Genomic DNA, 15901 nt, shown 5'->3' on the forward strand with positions numbered 1-15901 from the left:
CGACAGCCTCCCAACAATCACGAGCTATGCTCCGCGGGACGTTTACAATGCCGACGAGACTGCGTTGTTTTATCAGATGTTGCCATCTAAAACGCATGCCTTGAAAGGCGACAAGTGCACAGGAGGGAAGAACAGCAAGTTGCGCATAACCGTTCTTCTGTGTGTCAATATGGACGGCAGTGACCGGGGGCTGCCTTTTGTCATTGGCAAGTCATGTAAGCCACGATGCTTTGGAAGCTACGTGCCCGTACGCTACAAGAACAATACAAAAGCCTGGATGAGTCATGATTTATTTGCCGAGTGGCTTGTCAAGTTCGACCGCGACATGGCACGAAAAAACAGGAAGGTCCTGCTCGTGCTGGATAACTGTGCAGCGCACCATGTGCAGCCTTCCTTGAGTGCAGTGACAGTGCTCTTCTTGCTTCCCAATGCAACCTGCAAAATTCAGCCGCTGGATATGGGCATCATTCATGCGTTCAAGGTGTGCGACCGGCGGCGCGTCATTCGACGCTTGTTGATCGCAACTGATGCTGCCATGCCAGTTCGCGTCAGCTTGCTTGCCGCCGTGGAGATGCTGAAAGCGGCGTGGATGGAACTCACCGCAGAGTGCATAGCAAATTGCTTCCGCAAGGTGGGTTTTATGGGACCAGGCACTGAGGACGCCACAGATCACCCACCGGAAGGCCGGTCGCACGAGGACTTGTGGCAACGTGTCGTTGACACGCAGCTGGCCGGACCTGACGTTACCTGGGACGATTTCATTTCTGCTGATGACGACGCCGATATTGCGGAGCCATGCACTGATAAGGCTATTGTGCGTGAAGTGCGAGCCCTTCCTGACTGCCCAGAGAGCGACGAGGACGATGACGAGAATGCTGCTCTACCGCCGGTTGCTGTGAAAGCTTCAACTGCGATCGGTTACATCACGTCGCTTAAGGAACTCGTGTGCAGCAGAGGCCTTGGCGATAAACGTATTACCGCGCTGGAAAAATTACAAACGGCAGTGATGCGATGAGCTTTGAAGAAGCAGACATGCATCACGGGCTTTTTTTAAAAATAAAGTTAACTTTCGTCTCGCTCGCTCTTTTTGCCCGTATTATAGGTGGTCCACACTGGACTGTACTCTCCCTATATGAACTGGATACGAGGGGATATGAACTGTTCTGGTACGTGCTCGGTGGTTATTTACAAAGGGACAACATTACAGGTGAACTGCAACTAATTCAGAAACCACGTTGCAAAACTTCTGTTCCTGCACATTCCTATTGGCGCTAGGCCTACTTTTCATCCCCCAGTCGGCCGAGCTAGCGACAGCAGTGCCACTGCAACTAAAGTCATCACAGATCGGCCTTTGTTTATATACGACATGCAGCCATCTGTCTCTGACCGTCTTCATGGCTAAGGAGAGAAGCCGCTGACATGAAGCTGGCAGGTTGTGTGTGTCGACAGGAAGTGTCGCCCAGGTTGGCGTCTAGTTACTTCAGGGTTGGGCTGACATTAGTCATCCCAGGTCCCCAGGGAAGCCCTGTATAGGGTGGCTCTAGCCAGGGCAGGAACCAAGCATGAGGCGGGTGTAAGGTCTGAAGTGGATGCGGCTGCGGGGGTGGACCTGACCTGCCGCGCCTGGGGGGGGTGTGGCTTTTAGTGGCGGGCTGAGGCAGAGGCTAGCTACATCCCAGAAACTAGGTCGCGTTCCAGACACTCCTGATTGTGTCATAAAAAAAATAAACGACACAACCATTTTTTGCCAATACTGGAGGACGAATTATTTCAGTGAGGCAGAAAGTAAGACTAATTAGCTTTATATTCCCTGTTGTTTTTTTCTTTTTTTTTTTTGAAGTGGCACTATGCCAGCCAGCTCGAGCCTGCATCAGCAGTGTCGGTTTGCCCTTGAGCAACTTGAAAGTCAAGCCTTAGAGCATGGCTTGGGCAGTGAGTAGCTGATAGCTGACATGGCTGAGCATTAACTGGCCATAGGGGTGCCTAACATTACATTTGGCAGGGGCTGCCAACTTGGGTCGCTCCTTTCATATGGGAGGGTGATATCAAAATCAACCTGCCAGAATCATTTGCATCCTCGTTACCCCTAGGACACGCAGGCACATTCATAAGGCTCAGTTAAAACGGAGCTTTATATATGGGCTGGTAGCTTACACTCTCGCGTCATACCCTTAAAGGCTCAGTTCGGCTTTCAACCAGGTGTAACCAGAGCTAAACTGCAGCTAATTTATTTTTTTTTTTTGCAACTAAAATGTGGCAAAGCTTATAAACGTTTGCAATATTGGTAACATGTCGAGGCCGACGGTGGTATCCCTGCTGACAGTATAAATACAGTACAACCTCGTTAATTCGAAGTCATCGGGACCGCGAGAAATCTTCGAATTAAGCGGGTTTTCGAATTAACCGAACACACCAAGAAATAAGACTTAGGCAAAAAAATTCGTTGCAGGAACGTGTTACCTTTATTCGGCATATTCTGAATTACTACTGAAGGTAATCAGAGATGCTGGTTTGCCGCGTCCGGTAGTTTGCGGCTCCTAAGGTCATGCTCTCGAGTTGGTCAAATAAACGAAACATCTCTGAACTTCCACCGCGGCACTCAACAAAACTGCGGATAACGTTCAGCGATCCGATAACTTCACCAAGAGCAGGTGCTCGGGGAGGCTCGTCAGTGTCGTCGTCGCTATCGTCGCTGTCATCGCGCATGTTCGTACCAGCAGTGATCTCACTCTCCAAGTCAGAGTAGCCAGTCTGCTCTTCGCTCTCAATGTTGATATACTCGGCGAAGCCGACTGCGTTGGACTCATCCTCTGCGCAGAGCGCATTGATGCGGTCGCAATACTCTGCTCCTTCTTCGTCAAGAGTAGTAGTACATGGGTGGTCTGCATCGGCATCAACAGTGCTTTCACTGGAAAAACCAGCGTGTTCTAAACACCGCCTGATCAATGTGGGCTCCACTTGTTTCCAAGCGCACACCATGAGGCATATGGCTCCGAGGAGGTCGATGGAGTACTCCTTGCCATTGTCGTAGCAAAGGAGCATGCGCTTGAGCAGGTGGTACCGATAAATCTTCCTAGTGTGGTGAATGACGCCTTGGTCCATCGGCTGTGAGATCGAAGTGGTGTTCGGAGGTAAAAATACCATCCTGATGGCCTGGAGATGTGGGATGTCGCCATGTGCCGGGCAGTTGTCGACGACAAATAGGACATTCCTGCCCGTGGCCGCGAACTTGCGGTCAAGTTGCCGCACGTACTCTTCAAATATTGCACTTGTCATCCAGGCTTTCTTATTGTGCCTGTAGACGAGTTCATCCTTTGGCGGCAGCCGCGCATTTTTGAAGCAGCGAAGCTTCCCCGTCTTCCCGACGACCAGTAGCGGCAGCTTGTGTTTACCGCACATGTTTGCGCCGAACAGCACAGTACTCCTGTCCTTGGCCTGTTTCCTACCCTTGATGGCGGTGTTCTTCACTGCGAATGTTTTTGTTGGCAGCATCTTATAAAAAAGTGCAGCCTCGTCAAGGTTGTAAACGTCGTCTGCACCGTACTCACTAAGCAGCGGCGCCAATGTGTGGTTTCTCCAATCCTCGACAACGCTCTCGTTAGTGCTGCCGCTCTCACCACAGACGGTGAGAAAGGTTAAATTATTGCGTTCTTTAAAACGGCAAAACCGTCCATTGCTGCACTTAAATTCCTCATGCCCAAGTTGTAGAGCTAGGTTGTTGGCCTTCTCCCGCAGTAGCGTTCCATTGACGGGAAGGTGGGCAGCGTTTGCTTTCTGCAGCCAGCGAAGCAGAGCAGCTTCCACATCTTGATACGTGGGAGCTCGCACTCGTGACCGCTTCGAAGAATAGGTCTTGCCGTAAGCCTCTAGTATTTTTGACTTGTTGCTCAATATTGTGGACAACGTCGAGAGGGGCACGCCATGCCTTTTGGCCAACTCGGTCTTCGAACAAGCGCTCTTGCCTGCTTTCTGGATCAAGCAGAACTTCTGCTGCAGCGTTAAAGTCTTGTACTTTGGCATTTCTGCACTGCTACGGTCACAAAGGTAGCACTTCTGCACAGTCCCGCCCAAAAAAACGGCACAGTAGCCGACCCCTAACCACAGCGCACAACACAAAAAAATGGCGCAGGCGAGACCAGCGCGGCAGTGGTGGTGGCGTACTTGCAGTGTCGGAGGCAGGGGGAAGAGTGGGCGAAGCACACCAAGGGATGGAGTGGGGGCGAGGTCACGTGATAAAAACCGGTATGCCCGCCGTGTTGCAGTGAAGCACGTCTTCTCCTCTGCAAACGCGTGTTTCGGCGGTGCGCGAGGCGCACTGTGGACCGATTTTTGTGCAGAGAGTGCTCCGGCTGGGGCGCTTCGCCTATAAATCATCACCATTACTATGTGGCTTTGCCTCGCGGCTCCGTAGGGCCGTCGTTTCGCCGGGTTTGCGGCGAAACATGGATCAGGCATTGCCGCATAGCAGTCCAAATTTTCGAATTAACCGGGCTGGCGCAGGCCGCCTGTTCGAATTATCCGGCCAAATTTACATTGGAAAATACGGGACCGCAGAAAACCTTCGAATTATCCGGGATTTCGAATTAACCGAGTTCGAATTATCGAGGTTGTACTGTAGTTAGGAGTTCACATTACCCGAAATCTTTCTCGAGCTAAACATATAACGAGCATTTTCGCTAACACTTCGAAATCATTACATTTCCTTCATCGCAACCTCCAAAGCACTGCCAACAAGCATGCCTAACATTTGTGAGACTGCAGTTAAAGTATACACTTCGTCAATCTGGTCACCCCATCAGGAAAATTGAACCGAAAAGTTGGAAGCTACCTAGAACAGGACTTTTTGTTTCATTTCTAGAGTTACTAAAGCTTGAACTTTCGCTCCATCCGTTGAAAACTCGTCGAGACATTGCCCTTTTATCACTATTTCATAAATATGCCCAAGCCACTAATTCACCCCTCGCACTTCTACGGCCTGCCTCCTACCTATCACATAACTCGTAACATTAGGTGCACCCGCATTTATGGCAGTACATGTGCTTTTAACTTTTCGTCCCTACCTCGCGCCGTCCACCTTTGGAACAACATTCAGGACTGCGTCACCCTGTTACAACGCAGTCATGCAACCCTTTGCGAAGACCTACTCAAACACTTCATTGATAACACTAGCGATTCCTACAACTTGTTTTCAGCTGTTTGCGACTATTGCTGCGTTGGTTCTGTTCAGGTGCGGTTTCCTCACATGTATGCCTCAAATGTTTGCTCGCGCTTTTCGTGCATTTCACCCAATTTTTGTTCCATGATGCATGGTTGCCTTATATTTTATACTACCTCCAGTGAATAACGACCTGTTACCTGCACTTACTAGTTTCGTTTTTTGCTCTGTATTGCTGAAGTTTTACTATGTGCCATGTTCGTGCGTCGTCAATGTGGAAAAGATGTACGCGCTACTGTTAACTTTGTTTATTAACCAGACAAGAGGGTGCGATCAGTGTCGGCCAAGGCGAAAGCCGAACTGGCCGGCCGAAGAACGGAGGGGACACACATCCACAGATGGGACTTGCTTCCACGAACAACAGAAGGGTGAGGGAGCCCGCTGTGGGGGGCATCCCGCTGGGCGCAGGCAATCGGCAAGTTCTCCCGGCGACGCGTGTAGAGGGGTGCCGGGGCCTATCCATTAAAGGGGTCGTGAAACGTTTTCCGGAAATTTTGCACGGCTTGCCTAAATGGAATCCTTATCCTGCATCATATAATATACCTCGATTCGTTTCATCGCCCGCGTTGATTTAATAGCGACAAAAACAGAATTTCGGTTTCCTAGCGCGCGTCCTCCTCAACTCAACAGATACGTCATAGCGCTAAGCCAATGAGAAGCTCTCGTTGCCGGAGCCTGCTGAGCCAAAGTTGACCGAGCTCGGTGTATTTTAGAGGTTCTAATTGTGCCCTACTCTACGCTCACACAGGGTTTTTTTAATATGGCCGACGTCCATGCCGACGTTACAGTGGCTAGAATAGGGGCGTCCCAGGTTCCAGCGTCGCTGCTATGGCTATATAGTCGCTACTGTTAAAACATGGTTACATCGTGGGCTTACGCCGACGCAACTTTTAGGGTGCCAGGTCGGCGAAGATGGAGCCTGCGACCGGTAAAGTAACACTTGTGTCGAGAGGCCGCGGTAACCGAGGCACAACTCCAGCTTGCAGAAGCCCCGACCGCCAGCGTCCCGATCCCAGCCGTTTCGGAACTACGCATTGGTCTAGAGCACTATAGCATTGGTATGTATGTCCGAGTGTTGCAGCCTAGCCTACGTTCGACCGTTGCGCGAGTGCGCAATCGCTAACCGAAGCTTTCGAACAGGTGCAGCTGCGGGCGGTGCGTGCCGATGCCGACTGCTCTTGAGAGCATCTGGCGAGATCCCGGCGGCGAATACGTAGTTGCCATGGTTCAGGTCATCGAGCCGAAATAAAGGAAGCGAAGCTCGACACGGTAATCTCAACGATGCAGCGCGGAGGCGAGCATATATACGAGTACTAGCCACGGCGCCCGCTCCTGAAACACTCCACCCACCACTCAGATTGAACACACTTGTCGATATCTTCGACCTGAAACTGTATTTACATCGCATGTTTAATGACGCCAAGAATAAAGAAAAAAAAAGTTACAGCAGCGACCGCACAACCAAGTTGTACCGGTGTTATGAGACTGCTCAAGACGTTGTTGTGCTCCATCATGAATGTTCACAAAAAAAAAAAAAAAAAAAAAAAAAAAAAAAAAAAAAAGGATTGGAACCATGGTCATTTGGAGTACCCGGCGGAGCGAGGTTAGTCGTCGTTACCGAAAATGAACTCGAGTGTCACCTCGCTCTATTCCAGCGCGCAGCGAGAAGCAGACACCACCCGTCTTCCTCCGCCGCCGCAGACCGCGCGTCACGTGACAGCAACGAGAGACTGCCCGGGTACAGATTGTTAAAGAAATGCGTTTGCGTGAGCAAATAATTGATATACTATTTTTTTATTTCCTAACTTTAACAGAAACCTATTATCTTAAGGGAAATAATGATTAATATCTGCGTTTCCAAACGGCTAAACATGACGCAGGCGAGTACTTCTAATTCGGGCCTACAGGGTCGCATGGTCGCTTCAGGAACGCAAAAATGCTGTGATTTCAGAATGGTATTATTAAATGCAGAAGCAATATTTCGACAAGATATTTTGGAATCGGCATGCCTAATGTTTACCGAAGCAAGGAAAATTGCAACTGGGCAGCTACATTTTCGTTTCACGACCCCTTTAACGCGCACTGTTCTAGTCACAGAACGGACGAGAACACAGTACTTCGAACACAACACTATTTTTCTGTTCTAACTTTTCTGCACATCAACCCTTGCGATTGCCTCCTTACATGTCTCTCTTGAGGCCTGTATGGTACTTGTAAATAAACAAAATGTCTTCTAAAAAATTTACTATAATCATGCGTTACTTCAAGCCTTAACCCCAAAGAAGTGTTTCGTGAGATCATGCTGACAATGCGACAGCAGCAGAACAGCAGTAGGCACTATCACTTCTGCCGTGGTTAGTGCAGTGCGGTCAGACTTAGCGATGAGTCGGGTGGAGAGAGTGGGGGAAACCATGGAGAAGTGCGTGGTTCAGCGCCACGATTGCTAGAGCTAAATCGGCTATAGAGGCGCATGGTTCACACATGTTCACGCCCTCCTTCTGCGGCCTCCCACTGTTGTCTCAAGAGGTGAACTCTCCACAGCAAACACTGAAGCGCTGAAGACGGGGACAAGAAAGAACACGGACAAGCTTGTCCGTGCTCTTTCTTATATTCGTCTTCAGTGCTTTTGTGTTCGCTATGCTTTACCAACTAGCCCAAACCCACACCTTACTAACTCTTCATCTTGCGTTGATGGTGCTCCATTACATTCATCTACTTCTGAGGGTGAATGCTATAGCCACTTAGTGTAACGTTCCGAAAGCCAAAGAAGTGTTGGCGCTGCTTTGTTTGCCACACAGATGGACCTACAGCATTGGAGCATGACGTGTTAACAGCAGTCATTTGTGGATATTCCTCTCCTGTTAGTTTACATTCTGTTATCACGAAAACATTAAGCAGTTTGCCAAATTTCAAGTAACTCAGCACCAAACTGACAGTCACCGTAGTGAGTTTGTTAAGCTAAGTTCAAACCTGTAACGCCTTTGTTACATGACGGAGTTCTCAAATACATGCACTTCAATGGAAGTAGTGTTGGGGGAACTGAGAAACTTTGTAATATCGAGCAATCTGCTACCCGGAGGTTTGTTACATCCAGGTTTAATCCCCTGTTTTCATGTGACTTGTATTTCACACATCTAGCATGCAGACATTTCTTAAAAGTGAGATGCCACCAACAGGGCAGACTGGCACTCCCATTTGCAAGGCGTAATGACTGCACACCCCAAAGGGTGGCACTGACTTCCCAAACCCATTACCTGACCACCTGGCTCATATTGCACGTTGCCAGATTTAAAAGTATGTGAAAACACCTGCCCAGCTTACGTTGAAGGCATCCTTGCCAAACATGTAATCCCACACTTGCTTCTCGACCTCCCAGTTGACCAGGTAGCCCTGCAAGTAGAGACAGAACAAGGGCATGCGTTGTAATCTGTGCCTATTTCTGCTCACAGCCTTGTGACTAAACAGTAAACTAATACCAAGTGAGAGGAAAAGAAAAAACGCAGAGGCAGCCAGAATAGGCAATGCAATGAAGAAAACGGAACAAAGTATCCCTTCACGTAGCACACTCGGAGACAACTTTTCATGGCAATGGAGTCAAAGCTACAGAAGTGAAACACGCTTTCCTTAAATAAGCCAGAATGTAGCTTTGGTTGGAGTTTGCAATTTCTTCTTCAAACCTTGCATTCTTCTGACATTCATTATTTAAGGCATATTTTCAACAAACCTGTACATTTTCAATGCTACATAACCATAGAAAAAAACAACAACTTTTTTTTGACTAAGAAATTTTTCTGGTACATCCAGTTACAAAAAGCTCCTAGCTACATCATTGAAAAAAAAAAAAAAAAAAAGCAACTGCAGAGACAAAACATGCAAGACAGCCATGTTATGATAACTATAGGCAGAGGGACACGATTAGAGATGCTCCACCCTTTTACCTTTCTCTTCATTGGCAAAAATTGTGTCACAAGTATTGTCTTAGATGCAGTTCTCTTTCCAGAAACACGCAATGAATTCATCCTTCACTATAGCAGCTAATTACGTGTGCCACAACAATGGCATGCATGAGATATTTTCCTTCCTTCTTCTGCCTTAGGCTTCTCCAGTCCTTCCTGTGAGGTGAAAAACGAGCCAGGAAGTAGAAGCTTCACCTACGGAAAAATGGTGTGAAGGCTTATAGACCAAGTGTTTCACCTTCCCATCAAGAGATAGTAAGCACCTGTCTAGGTATTTAAGTTGTTTCTTTTTCTCTCTTCTGCTTCATATTACTGCAGTTGACAAAACTCTTTCTCTTATTTAAACAGCACTTCCAGCTGCTACAATAAAATGTAAAAGGTGTTAGGTTGCTTGTTTGATACGTCATTTTTAACGGGCCCCTGAGAGCAAGTCTAGCAAATTTTTAATGTGCCAGCATTAATTAACGATTTCATGTCACAGAAAAGCTAACCTCAGAGTGAAAAATTCTCATTGGTCAACAGGGTCATGACGTTACACCCACATGTTCTCATGCAGAAATTTCAAACACTTTGGAATGCTCAAGTTAAACCTGACATCATGCACGAATTGAGTGTGATTAAAATTTGACACGTAAGGAAAATGAAAGGCTGCCGCATGTCTCAAGTGATTTAACTTCGTAAAGAAACTGTACTCGCTTAAAGTGATAATTAAGAACTTTAGGCAGGGGTTGTAGGCTTAAGTTGTAAGCCAGACATGTTACCAACCGTGACACACAAGACACACTTATATAGCTTTGAAGAAGTGGGAGTCTTTATATTACCAGGAGCCGCTTGAAGCTAAAAGATGATGAAGTGAGTCAGCTCCGCACTCACAGGTCGTACCAAAACCTCAGAACGTGTAATTCCACCTGTACCGCCTCTATTAAGCTAGCCCCTGTCGCCAATACCATGACAAATCTGGTGGAGATGAGGTCTGATGTCCCGTATCCCTACGCTAAGCAGGAGTGCTAGTCACATATTCTAAGAAACGCCTGTTCACCGCAGCAGTCGCAGGCAACGAGGCCTACCACCCGAGTTTTCCCCATCAGGCATGACTACCGGTAACCATGACGTCGTCGCAATGCCTGGCGCGACCCCCACCTACGTGACGTTTCAGAGCCCCCGCGTCCCAAAGACCACGGGGACACCTACGAAGACGTTGACGACTGGTTGCAGCACTATGAAAGGGTAGCTACGTTCAACCTCTGGGATGACGTCGCCCGGCTTCGAAATGTCTACTTCAGCCTTGAGGATGGTGCTCGGACATGGTTCGAGAACCATGAAGAGCAGCTGTCTTCTTGAAATGAGTTCAAGCGTCATCTGGCGGCAACTTACGGTAGTTGAGATCACTGCGAATGGGCCGAATGTACTCTCCAATCTCGGGTCCAAATGTCTAACGAAACCGTCGCGCCGTATATCGAAGACATGACAAGCCTCTTCAAGTGTGCAGATCCTACGATGTCCGAGGACAAAAAGCTGCGCTACCTCATGCGTGGCATCAAAGAGCAGCTTTTCGCTGGCCTGGTGTGCTGCCCGCTGAAAACTGTCGCAGAATTCCTTGCGGAAACATCCACTATAGAGAAAGTGCTTCAGCAGCAAGCTTTGGCACAGGATCGTACCATCCATGCCACCTCCATCTCTGCCGAGTTCCCATCACATGGCATGGACACATCGGCGCTACGGGAGCTCGTAGGTTCGATTGTGCGCGACAAACTCCGACTGCTGTATGGCACACCTCAACCAGCTCCTACCTCCATTGTGAGCGTTGACCGCGACGAGGTGCAGCAAGCGCTCCGGCCTCCGTTTCTAAGCGGTGAACCTCGCCCTGCTCTTCCTCTTACGCCACCTGAGGGTCACCGCCCCACATACGCCGAGGTTCTGCAATACTCTCCACCCTCGTCGCCGTTCCCGATTCCTGCGAACATAGCTGTGCCGAAAACAGCAGCTCTCGTGATCCAGTACGCCACAGATTCCCGACCATCTACACAGAAAGCAGACAAGTGGCGTACCCCCAACCGACGGCCGTTATGCTTTCACTGCGGCAAACCGGGCCATATCTATCGGCGCTGTCCCTACCGTCGACTGGGTCTCGAAGGGTTTTCCGCTGATTCTCCGCGGTCTCGCTATGGCGAATGGCCTCGAGCCGTTGAAGATTTCGTGAATGACCAGCGCCGGGATGTTCCATCTCATCTGCGGCAATCTAGATCACCGTCACCCAGGGCTCGCCCTTCGTCGTCTGCTGCGAGTTCTTGATGGGCAGCGCAGGGCCAATCGCCCAGTGCCCGGCAGGAAAACTGAAACCAGCGACCTTCGAGGGTTTAATTGCCTTTCTATACTAGTGGGGACAGGGGAGGCATTTTCGTTCGGTGATAGTGTGAACACCCCAAGTTTCACAGCTTACGCTGTCCTCCATGTGGTAATGAACCAAGTAGAGGAAATAAAAATAGCCAGCGAACACGTTTCAAAGGGATAAATAAAGGCCCTGGGGTAAAGACAATATTTTTGTATAATACATTTACTTTTAAATAGTTGTTTCCCACTTCCACAATACATTTTCATTAAGGCGAGAGCATTGTGTCACAATATGCAAAATATGAGGCTGAGAGTTGTCCGCAAAATGTGGTCCAAGTCACGTGACCACACGAATAAGAAGAAAAGAGTAAGCGAATTGTGACCATGCCAGGACTCAAGCCCCCATCTTTCTATGCCATGGCTCAGCACAGTAACCACGACTCTATGCCGACCTCCTGAGAAGTGAATGGAGTGCGAATGAAAGATGTCAAAGAATGGAGTGCGAATGAAAGATGTCAAAAGTTTAACAGAACCTCCAACTGGGCTTTCGCCTTCACATTCTTAGAAAGTTCCAAGCATCATCCCCCATAAGTTTTTCATATACGTGACGTATAAACCAAACGAAAAATGACGACGGCTTCATGAATAACATATACCCCCAGCGTTGGTTCAGTAAACTGTTCGATTCTCCCTTTGCGATAACAGCCATCCTAACATCACTTATCCCGAGCGTACTTAGTTCAGAACTGATTTCCTTAAATGCGCACTCAATGAATAGGATGATCTTACTGCCTATATCACCTCGGTTAGTGAACCATCACCAATTAAAGACTCCATCAAAAGTCTAACCATTACTGTCCGTATTTAATGCCAATAATGTCAAACCCACTTATAACAATACTGCTTTGAACAATATATTGGATGTAACAATGGATAGCCATAACACCGTCAACTTTGCCATGTGTTCTATGGTAAAATAACCCACATATAACAATGCTGTAACAATAGATTATTGGTTATGACAATTACGTTTGGTCACTGACGACAAACCCTAGCAGAAAAAAAAAAAAAAAAAGCTGGCAAACACTGTGACCATGCCAGCCAAACCACATCATGAAGTCCTAAAAATGATCAAGTCCTTGCGGGACATCATTTATGGAACAAATCTTTCACTCAGCTTTGTGCAGCAGTTGTACGCCATGTAGAGAGATGTCAACGATATTGGCGTGAAGCAGTGAAATTAAATGTAAGCTGACTGATTACGTATTACTGCCTGCAATAAGTGAAAAGTATAAGCTACTTCCTTTTTATTAAAATTTCACATTTTTCATGCTTTCTTTGCTGTTTTGGCTTAGCACAGTTATAACAATTATTGGTTACAACAATGAAATTTTCCTGCCACTTCAATATTGTTAAAGTGGGTTTGATTGTAATTACCAATACTCAAGTAATGCCACACACAAGTTTCTTTGAAGATCAGATAAATAAGTAAATGAAGTCAGCAGATATGTATGAAAAAGTAATAAGCAGCTGGCTACACCTTCTGGAAGGGTAGTAGGTAGAAGAGGCCAGACATATCCTTGCAGTCATCGAGCTGGTCGGCGATGAACTGGCGTCGACGCTCACTTTTCGCCTTGGTGATGCAGTTTGGCAGAACCCTGCAGTGGGGAGAGAGCTGAACAAGTGGCTCGACACAACAAACAGTCACCATTCCACTCGATGTTTTATTTCTCAAGCTTAATACCTCACCACCTATGATGTGAAGCAAGCAAGTATAAGTTGTTGGTCTCACCGTGCTACGGTGCATTTCCATTCCCATTCACACCACCGTAATCTTTCTCTTGACATTACCTTAGCCAACATTGCTGAATGCCTCAACACGTCTTCGATAGTGCCTTTGAAAATTAGTGGACAGCCATGCCCTGACACCTGACATTACCAACATCAAGCTAAAAGAATTCTGCTGTTCAGAACATGCATATCAAAAAAATAAAACCTGCCGACACTACTCGGTTGCCATGACTGCCAAGTTTTCTAACAATTGCTCGAGCCGCTGGTAGTGGAGTCGCTGTGAGCTAGGCATAACAAGACGTGCCCAGAAAAAAAAAGTGTACGTAGTGTCCCGTGCAGGCATCGTAAAAGGTTGCTGAAAAGTGGAAATCTCAGCCAGTTGGTACATTATGAAGAGGGGATCAATCAAGAGACAAGGACAAGAGGAGGGATGTACACGACGACGATCGTAGTGGTGTATGTCTCTACCCCTGTCCTTGTCTTTTGACTGGTTCCCCTCTTCAAAAAGTTCCTCTCAGTTGCATCCCGACAAAGCTGAGATTGTCACACCATGTCCCTCAATGACAACAAACTTAATCTGGGAGAACAAGATGTTACAGCAGCAAATATTTGTTCTGTGGTGCTGTGCATTGATACAGCTGGACAAAACTAGCAGCAATAATATTATTCAGTCTTGGTGGAACACTAAACATAGCACACACACACACACACACCCATAAAATAGTCATGCATGTGGTTGCTTGGTCACAGGCTACAAGAGACGCTGTAGTAGAAGGCTTCTGAAATTTTGATCACCTGGGATTCTTTAGCGTGCACTGACATCGCACAGCACACGGGTGCGTTGCTTTACACCTCTATCAAAAAGCGGCACAGCATACGGGCCTCACTTTTCGCCTCCATTGAAAAGCAGCCACCGTGGCAAGGATTTGATCCCACATCCTTGGGCACAGTAGTAGAGCACCCTAACCATTGTACTACCACGGCAGAGTATATGTGCGGTAAGGCGCATGATGCGTGCTAGCTATGGAGATACAATCGTGTCTCGTTCATTTATCATTGATACCACACATGCAGGCTACTCTAGTCTCCCTTAGTGAATTCAAGTTTCCGAAAGAGAAGGCACGCGAACTGCAGGAAAAGAGCTACATTCTTCAGTAGTCCCTGTGAGTTGCTCATCATTAACAGTGAGATGGTTTCATGGACATCACCTATAGCACCGCGTCAGTTGTATGGCTTTCGTTTCTGCTTATTTGCCATTTTCTGCGTTTCTACTTTAACCTTGGAAGAGTAGCTGCACCATCTGCACACCGCTGCTTTATATCTGTTTCCTTCATCAGCATGTGGGCCATTGATGATGATGATGATATATCGGTCGTGCCCTTTGCAACGGGTGGACGTCGGGCTAACCGAGTCCGACCAACCGAGTCCGTGTTCGCCAGAGACACCTACTGACTATAAAAACTACTTTGACTTTCCCTGAAACATTGGCCCTTTTGGCGCTTCTGGACATGTCCAAGGAAAACAGCAACTGCCATTTGAATTCTGAGCCGCAAACCTAACCTGACCAAGCACTTGAGATGCCGGTCTATTAAAGCAAAATCCGGTAGCAATGCATGCACATGTTGTGTGCTGATGAAAGTCTGATCGAAACATGAACTTGAAGGGTCACTTGGCCCCTGGGCTGGTCTAAGTGAAATCACGGCTTCTGCTTTTTTTTCTTTTTCCAACCCGCCGCGGTATCTACGCGGTTAGGCACTCGACTGCTGGTCCAAAGGACGCGGGTTCGACTCCAGCCGCGCCAGACGTTTCCATGGAGGCGAAACGCAAGGTGTTCCGCACTGCACGACGTCAGTGCATAAAAAACCTCATGCGATCGAATTTATTCGTGCCGTCCCTCATTGCCCGAGGCGCCTTAAAACGTTAAACTCCGCCAGCCAAAACAAAACTTCGCTTCAGGAACGCTGGACACACTGCTCTGCTTAACGTTTCGAACAAGCAGAGAGATCGGAAGCGCATAATTATGAAGCCGATGTCTTGCTACTCATTTATTTATCGTACTCTCAAGGTACATGGAAAGTTATTGAGCATGCGCCTAAAAATATATTTTCGCCGGCGTCTGCCAAGCAATGCCGCGGCTTGGCGAACGCAGTGACACTGCTGCATTTGACGCCAAGGCATGCGAATGTTGAAAGCAAGCAATAATATGCTTTATGTTCGCCCATAAACGACGTTTCACCACCCACCTGGGAGCATTTTGTGTCGTGAAACCGGCTTTGATAGAGCCACCGCCGTTGTCAACAACTAAACAGTGCGCGGCCATTGCGGCGTGCTTGAGGCGCCAAGTTGCTTACTTGGGAGTGTGACGGTTCGCCGAAACCGGCCTCATTCTGTTCTTTTTTTTCTACCAATGCCTTATTAGCACAAAAAAGCTTGCCGGCGAAATCTCTGGAAGTGTTATTTCTTACGGCAGAAAAATTTGCTGTAAAATAAGCGGCAGGTCTTTATTTCTCGAAATTTTGTGACCTAAACTGTTCACGCCAGAGTCCCCTAATTTAAAGTAGTAGCCATACTAGCTAAATCCTTTCTTGAATGAAGTTTGTGCAAAAGC

At 47.7% G+C, this 15901-nt stretch overlaps 1 protein-coding gene across 2 annotated transcripts in view; it reads right to left on the reverse strand.

Annotated features, from left to right (window-relative positions):
• The window catches only part of Arp6 (Actin-related protein 6), a 72171-nt gene extending 56486 nt beyond the window's left edge, over positions 1-15685 (reverse strand). For both annotated transcript variants that reach the window (XM_084584932.1, XM_084584931.1), the window contains exons 1-3: positions 15537-15685; positions 13043-13160; positions 8537-8605 (exon numbers count right to left, since the gene is read on the reverse strand). In XM_084584932.1, coding sequence (XP_084441058.1) covers positions 8537-8605; positions 13043-13160; positions 15537-15613 — 264 coding nt within the window. In that variant the 5' untranslated portion in view covers positions 15614-15685. The remainder of the gene's footprint in view (positions 1-8536; positions 8606-13042; positions 13161-15536) is intronic.
• Positions 15686-15901: the final 216 nt, after the last annotated feature.

Source organism: Amblyomma maculatum, chromosome 11 (genome assembly GCF_055883805.1).
Source record: "Amblyomma maculatum isolate TAMU_Amacu chromosome 11, ASM5588380v1, whole genome shotgun sequence".
NCBI lineage: Eukaryota > Metazoa > Arthropoda > Arachnida > Ixodida > Ixodidae > Amblyomma > Amblyomma maculatum.